The sequence below is a fragment of the Lottia gigantea genome (assembly GCF_000327385.1).
Source record: "Lottia gigantea unplaced genomic scaffold LOTGIsca_42, whole genome shotgun sequence".
NCBI classification, from domain to species: Eukaryota; Metazoa; Mollusca; class Gastropoda; family Lottiidae; genus Lottia; species Lottia gigantea.
This window is the reverse complement of record NW_008709463.1, coordinates 1,308,000-1,316,781: the sequence shown is the minus strand read 5'-3', so window position 1 is coordinate 1,316,781 and position 8,782 is coordinate 1,308,000. Positions and strand designations below refer to the sequence as shown.

General features: G+C 34.2%; 1 protein-coding gene across 1 annotated transcript; it reads right to left on the bottom strand.

The window, feature by feature from the left end:
* Positions 1-634: 634 nt before the first annotated feature.
* On the bottom strand, positions 635-2,041 carry LOTGIDRAFT_163889 (hypothetical protein; the record flags this gene model as incomplete). The annotated part of the gene is made up of 2 exons (XM_009060417.1): positions 635-1,725; positions 1,945-2,041. The coding sequence occupies 2 exons, from the start codon at positions 2,039-2,041 to the stop codon at positions 635-637; spliced, it is 1,188 nt and encodes a 395-aa protein (XP_009058665.1).
* Positions 2,042-8,782: the final 6,741 nt, after the last annotated feature.

The following is an 8,782-nucleotide window of genomic DNA, read 5'->3' as shown; positions in this document are numbered from 1 at the left end:
CCCTATTTGCGACAGGCCTACTTTATGAACGGGTTCAATGCTGGCGCCATTGGGGGCAAAGAGAGAGAGAGAGAGAAGGGGGGGGGGGGACATCAAACCCTAACCATAACCCTCCCCAAATCCTTACGTTACAGTGTTCCAGTGTTGGAAGGGAGGTAACACTGTTGTTCAAATCCGCCTTTAGTTATCGACATTTTGCCAAGTTATTGAATGACACTTGTATCGGGTCCTGAAAAGACCTTCTATGTTCTACTGGTATGGTCAAGGAGCTTTGATAGATAACGAATGCGGGCCCCTCACCTCTACCCTGTAGAACGTGCAGAACCTATGACACGCAGGGCTTTCGTGCCATCGGGAAACGAGTCTCCCATTCTCATATATTAATGTTTTTATGTATGTTTATATATTCATTAAATTTACTATTTTATTCATACTCATTCCTCTTCATCTAATATAGCCATGGATGGTACGCGGTCATCATCTAGCTTATCAACGCTGACCCTCTGCCCAGCTATATATGGGTATGGATAATCCAAGAAAGATCCAAGCCAGACCAAGGACCAGTTGGTAGAAAATATCCTTGTGTACTTAAGTAAACATTCTTTCTTTCTCTTTTGTCAGGCTTAAGCATTCATTACTCATCAACTTGCGGAGATCGGAAACAGCATAATAATCGAAATTTCCTCGATTTCTTCTTCTTCTTTGACTGGTCCTTTTGTAACTCCGAGTGTTCTTCATTACTTATCTCTACAACGTTGCAGTGTCTTTGGTCCGCATTTCCATGGACGGGCTTTAGATTCTTTTTGGCTTCGATTATCTGTTCAAGTATTGTCGGCGTTACCCTGGATCGATCACCAGAATTAAAGCTTTCAACCCTTTGGGTGGTTACATCGGATGGTTGAGGGGTTGCCCTTTCTTCTTGGGTCGGTTCATGTCCTTCTCCCGGACGGATGCTGTTTATATCCTGTTCCAGATAGGGTTGATAAAACTCATACTGTGATTCGCTGGTTGGGGCATACTCTTGTTCCGGTGGAGGTTCAACATCAACACTGATAGACCTTAGATATGCCGCCACAGATCGAGTAAGTTCCCGAGATCTTCGGATACTTCTCAACACATCAAAGCTACTATTCAAGATTTCCGAATCGTCACTTGTAATGGAACTTTTGGATGATCTGATAGAAAACCTTGGTGATGGTGCTTGATCCGTTGCAACACTTTTCAGTGCTCGAGGTGACGGTGCGGGACTGAATATTGGTATTTGATCCTTTGTAACACTTTTTGGTGTTCGAGTTGAAGGGGTCGGCGCCATTGCTGGATCGAATGGAGATACTTGATCCGTTAGAACTCCGTGGGACACTGGAGATGGAGGGATCGCTGACGGTGCTGGACGAAATGGCGGTATTTGATCCGATGTGACTCTCTTCGTCGCTCGAGGTGAAGTTAGTGGTGACGTTACAGGACTCAAAAGACAAGATCTACTAGTAACAGCGGGAAAATCCTCTGGATGTTGCACAGGTCGTAAATTCCTGAGAGCGTGTTGGATGGTCGCAGCAGAGATGGGCACCATAGTAGGCGTCAGTACATGTATTGTTTGATTAGGTCTCTGGACTGGGAGACGAACCTCCGGGGCTGAACTGGAAGTGAAGGGTGTTAGCACGCTCGCCGTTTTACGAACAGATTTCGCTTCGGTCCAAGAACTTGTATGGTCTTCTAGTATTGCTCCTGTAACAAAATGTCGAAACTTGCAGGAATGAAAACACTTGTTGGCTCTATGTACAGAAAGTAAAGGTGCCAAGTTGAATGTGATAACCACTTAAGAACGATATCGACAACTGAACTACCAATTTGTACCAGATTATACCATTTTGTTTTTTAGAGAAACTTTGCGGCATACCTTTTAAAATCAGCAACATTGCAATAGAACGTGTAAACCAACATTACCTATTTTTTTCTCTTTGAATATTTGGTGCATTTCTGTTATAACGACTGAGAAATTTGGAATACTCGATGGAGTTGGATTCGTTATAACTTCAGCCATTCCGTAAGCACACGATTTGCGTCAATGAAAGCTCTTGTCTGTAAAACTAACAGGGTGAACTGTAAAAAACGACTTATTTGGAGTCTTCTAAGACGTGATAATGACGTGACGTTATATTATTGTTTATGACGTTATCCTTTTAATAGGCCTAGTTATCGATACGCTTGAACTTTCTTCGGCTTTGTTCCTTTTTATACGCCCACATCTCTCTATATGGACGTATATTGTCGGCACCCCGTCCGTCAACATTTTCTTGTAAACGCTCTAAAAACTAGATTTTTTGATGGAATCAAATGAAATTCGGTATGTGTATACATATTCATAAAACGAAGATCAAGTTCGAATTTGAGCAATTTTCGACCGTTAGAAGCAGAGTTACCATCCGCATGACTGTGGTACACTATCTTTAAAGACAGAATCCATTGACACTGACATTTCGTTTAACGTCAATTGGGTTAGCTCAGGAAAGGCTTGGGAGTTGGGGTTAGCTAGGGTTATTGTTATGGTGCTAGCCTATTCCCACTTTTTTTCAGAGTTAACTGAAGATAAAGAGATACGGTTTCCGTATGAAATGAAAGAGTACCTCGTAGTGCATCGTAGCTCAGGAAAGGGTTAGGAGATGGGGGTAGTGGGGGTAAGAGTTAACCCTAAGGAAAGGGCTTAACTTGTCCAAAGATTAGAGGTGTATCACCAAGGCGAGGCACTGTCAGTGGCACACAGAAAACAACAAATTTCAGATGGTCTGAAATGAATTTTAGGCTATATTTTCACTTCAAAATTAAATATTTCACAGGCCTCATTGAGTGCCCTGGCCCATTGTCCTTACCTTTAATACGTCACCGTGTCGAGATATATCAAGAAAAACAATTGGATACATTTATGAAAAAACATTTTATTCACTGTAAAGATATGCAAGAATAATTGGCTATATTATGTTGAAATATTTACAAAATACAAAAAAACACACAATTTTACATAATACAGTGAGTTGTAGCATGCATTGATATCCCGTTTTATGAACTTGTTGTCTTGGAGACATAGCATCATCAATGTTAACTTGTTTACTGTCAAACAAAACAGTCGTAATACTGAAAAATATTGAAATTGGATAGAGCTGTATGTCCTTCTTTCATGCACCTTATGATCTAATGAAGACGGTGAGTAATATTGAAATATACTTGACCCAAAATACTGGACAAAATGATGCCCTTGCTACATAATTATTAATGCTATTATGTCATTTTCTTAGATTTTATTTTTAAATTTGAAACATTTTTAGACTAAAATCATCATACATGTAATTAGAAAATTAGACTTTGAACAACTTTTTCAGAAATATTTTTGATTGTTTTGTTATTTTTAATTTATATACTCAATACTTATGATTGTGTTACCATATATGGTAAATGTAACACTTAAAATGAAATTTAAATTTGTTTTTTTAGCATATAAAATTGGAAAGAGCTGAAGTCAAGAGATATTTTCTGAGAAGTACTGGTCTGTTTTGATTGACAGTAATATTATTATGGATGTACATACAGTACCAATGACATCATTATTGATGGTAGTAGGTAATAATAATAATAATAATAATAATTACAATTTTACAATAAATACACAAATAATAACTTACCAGACAGAACTTCAGATGTTACAAAAAGTTCTTCCAAAATTTGAAAAAAGCATTGCAAATAGGACTCCTGAAATAGTTTGCTTTATCAGAAACTTTTTTTTTTAACCTGAATTTGGAAAAGAACAATGGAGGGGTTAGTTTTCCATATTTAACTTGTCAGATATAGCTGAAAATTGGAGAAAGTCAGTATGAAAACCCGAATTTTAAAAAAAAGCAATTAAGGGTCAAACTTTGGCTGAAATTTATTTACTTAAGAAAAGCAATTTGAAAATAAAATTTAAATTGGTTATATTGCAAGCTGAGTTTCATTCTAAAAAGAGATACAGGAGGTTAAAGAGAATCAGATGACTGCAGTATAGTCTTATAAAGATATAATACAGGTATTTTGTATGCCCAGCAAGTTATTATTTGTATTTTTCTGACAAAAAGTAAAACATAACATGTATATCTACAATTTAACACAGGCTGAAAAAATACACCAAGCTAACTAGAATAACAATATCACCTTGGCAACATGGTCACATGACTATCATGTGACACATCACATGACAATCACAGCGCATTATGACAATTAGTTTTACAGACACTTTCTACAAGTTTTATAGCAAATTGAACAAATTATTAAAGGATGGTTCAACATTTTTTTCGGGGTTGATTTTCTGAGACTAAGGTACGATAATCAAACAGATGGCGAAACTATCCCTTTAAGTCTTTTCCTTTAATCTGTAAACTTGTAAGGAAAAAAAACATGATAGGCTTTGCACTTTTAATCTACTGTTTTTAATTTGAATTTTGTTTAAAGCAATGGTGCAGATATGTTTCACCAAAAAACGAAATCTGGAATTTTTTAGCAATTTATCTTTTCTCAAATTTTATCTTAAAAACTCAAGTGAATTAAATAAAATCAATCAATTTGTCTGTTCACAAAATAAAATATACATTCTCTTAAGATGCCCTCACACCTTAGTGATTACTAGTTGTGTATGGTTGCGAATAGAAATAACGGTTGTAAGTTTCGTGCAACTTTCATGTGAGTTGTGAGTTGGGTTCAGTACTCATGACCACTTTCATTTTTCACAACCATACACAACTTGTAATCATTATTGTTTGAGAGCACCTTCAACATATTTGGAATGCTAGCTGTGAACATTTTAATCAAAGAACAACAGATTCTACAATTTTGTCTGTGATACAACTAGATTCACCAAACTAAATAAATTACTTTTCTCTTGGCCATATTTGATTGACTTTTGGCAAAAAAGAAAATTGATTTTAAACAATAAGAAATAAGCAATCAAAGGTCAATATTGTATTTATTAACAGTAAAAAGTGTTGAAAAAAGGGTTATTCACAGTCAAAGAAGTTTTTGAATGGGTTCGGAAAGACCATTGCATTTAAAGATATATTTTGGTACCATACTGTGTGGTACATAAATTGCGACATCCACGAATGTTTTTTAGAATTCATGTCAAATATTAAATGTTCACATCTTTTTTTAATGTAGTAAATTCCAGATATCCTTATTTGACAACTTCTGGTTTTAATTAATGAAAATTGTTAATTAATGTCTACAGAACAGAATATGACCAAGTTTCTAACACATGACTTACTCACTGAACTAGACAAAAAAACATTAGAGAAAATATACAGGTGAAACTTCAAAACACAAGATTTATTTCAAATTTAATCTATTCTGTTCCTTCAAATCAGTGACAGTGTAGTCCTGGGTCACAGAGCACTTCTATTATGCCAAATTTGTCAGAAGACATAAATTCTGACGTAGCAACTAACTCTAGGAGAGAATATTTCACATGGAAACTCATCATTGATTCCAAGGAACAGAATAGAATACAAAACACAACAAAATATAGATTACAATCTCTTCTACCGTCCTGGCTTTATCTGTGAAGTTAAAACAAAGCTCAAGACTTAAAGGCCATGGTTCACCATTTTCGGGGGTTGATTTGGGTCTTGAATATAATATGTAAATAGTTTTCAGAAGCACCAGAACTCTGTGAAAATTGGGGAACTTGATAGTTGTCTTCTGGTTGATTTAGTCTCTGACATCCAGACATCTCGCGTCGTTGCTGTGCGACTGGATGATTGTGTAATTAACCGTCCTTCAAGATGGAAGTCTTAAAAAGGGAGTCATCTCTTTAACTTGCAAACACGGATAATTATGTATAAACATGGCTATGAAGGCTCAAATTTTGACAGTGAGCTGTGAATACTTATACTGATTGGCTTAGCTGAACAATTCTCGTTTCTGAGACCAAGGTACAATTGACCTCCAAAAATAGCAAACCATGTCATTTAATAAGAGACAGTAAAGATATACATAGAATAAAAATAAAAATGGTTGAAATATTTTGACCTCCTTGTCACTGATATAATTCCACTATACATACAGCTGCCTCTTTTTCATGCATTTTTAAATTTTCAAATTTCACATTTGAATATGGACAAATTTTGGTAATGGTTTGTTCATTTTATACAGAAATCATATTTCAATAACTTTATTGCAACTCTGGCTTTTGGGCTGTCAACTCAATATCCTATTCAGAGAGTTCACATAGAAAATTACGTTTGCTTGGTATTCTTATGTTACCATATACTCCGTCACATTAACTGAAAGGGATTGTAAAGAGGTTTTCTAATATTTTCAATAATGTTATCAGTGTCCCTGATAAACATAAAGAATTTAGTAAACCTCTTTAAAATCCCTTTAAAGCCATACATTTAAAATTGCAATTTGGCTCAGCAAACAATTTCTAAAGTTTTTGAAATATTTTCTGTATAAAATAAAACAAACCAAATGATTCTAAGGCTTCATCCAAGTTTACTGCTGCTATAAAATCATCCTTCGATCGAAAATGAAAGTAAAATTAATATCTTCCAAATACTCAACTATGCTTGTCATCTAACTCACAGACAATTCAAGAATTACAGAAAAAGGAAAATGAAATTCAGCACTGATATTCAGATTTTTGGTAATTTTGCTTTTCAGCAAAGTTTAATACATGATTCAACACGCTTTTAGCATCTTTTTCTTAATATCAAAATTTTATAATCTTTAATTAAAGCTATCATGAGCACAAACATGACACTTTCTTTATATATTATCCTTTCCTATAAAACTCTTCCTTATGTTTAAAGCTGTCATGAGCACAAAAAGAAGTTTGTATCAAATACACAATCCTATTTTGCTATCTTGATAGACCTTAGTGTTTTTCACCGTCTTGAAGATTGTCTATTTCTGATCTCATTCAGTTGAGTATTTGGATTTTTCCAAGCTTTAGATGAGCCTTAATCATTTTGACTGCCTTTAGAAGAAAAATCTTTTCCAATACACTTCATAATCAGCTGCCCATAAAATCACAAAAATGGACACAAAAATTTTCTGTAGTTGAAAAATGACATAAAAAAACACAAAACAATATTTATAGGCAAAAATATGAAATTAACTGGAATGGGTAATATATTAAGGAATGCTGCTGTTTCATTTTGCTCTACATAAACAAAGATTCTTTAAAAAAAATCTTCGCCAAAATATTAACAAAAGTTTTTATGAAGCTCATGATCACGACCTTATTTCTATTTCCAAGCTCGTTTCGAACAAATATCTCACAGAATTGTCTTCATGTATTCTGAACATCAGTTTTATTTCAAGCGAAAAATCTTTATTTGTATTCACAAAGGATTGCGATCTGACCGGTCCTGTCAGACATGTCTGGCAAATAGAGCCAAATCAACAGCCCTGTTCCACACAGTTTCATTGTCTAACTAACGCTAACTTTTCACAAAATCTTCACACAGTAATCATCGTCATTTTCGGAAAAAAATTGCACAACTTTTAACAAAAACTCATTATCAACAAAAACTACGTTTACCAAAAATGTTTATGTTCAATTTTTTGCATTGGGGTGCATTGCGCACAACATTTATATTGAAACAATGACTAACTGTACAGATAGATAAAGCAATCGGCAAAAATCCTCTCCTTCCAAACCATATACTTGAAACCTTTCCTTTTTAAAAGTCTAAAAAGTTTTCGATCCATATTTGAAAGTACTAAATTTTAAAGCTAATGAACTTCAGCAAAGATTAGACAAGTGTAAGTTTTCGATCTTTTAACAATGTACTAAATCTTGAAGCTTTTGAAGCTACTAACTTTATTTCGGCAAAGACTAGACTAACCCAAGCATTAAGTATTTGAAAAAATGTAAAGTTTGAGTATAATGTAAATTTGATTGATCAGTTTTAATGTTTTTTTTCATATCACAATAAAATATATTTAAAGCATTTTCTTGACATTTTATACGTAATCCATTTGTAGGTTGTTTCATTCTGACTTCGTCTATCTCGACAACACGATACCGTCTAGGGTCAAGCAGAGGTCTTTGGTTTCTGTTGCACTTAACTGAGCTCTTTTATTCTTGCATCACTGATTTTTCAAAAGTTGACAACATTTTCTAAATATTTCAACAGAGCTCAAAGGATTTCCAACTGTTCCTTCCCATGCTTAGCTTCACAATTAATCCATGCTTTTGGCAAAATTTGATCACCGTGAACAAACAGTTTGGTATTGCACATAAACATAATAAATATTAAACTTCTTCTTCATATGATGGCACATAAGGAGATAGGTCAATTTGAGATCGTGGTATTATAAATGCTCCTTTGATATCTGTTTGAACACATAGTCTGTCTACGTTGTATTTCTACCTCAAAATAATACACAGTTTTAAAACAGCGCAATTCACATTTTCTACACACTAGCACGTGTTGAATTTACATCTTTTACTAAAATGTCCATAAAAAGTTAAAAAATAATCAAAAACAACTTAAAAGGTGGTTGTTGTTTTCCTTTATTTGATGTATCATGTAAATTGCTGATCTATTTTTACCGGAAATATTTGCCGATTCATTATTTAGCTTCTCAAATTGCAAACATTGTTTCTATTTGCACTATAAAAGTCTCAAAGTAAACAGAACACTATTTTCCTATATAACTTTGAAATTATTTTGACACAATGATTTAAATTATTCACATTAAAATTGTATTAAGCCACAAGTTCCGTGCCATTTTGTCCTTGAATGATAAAATT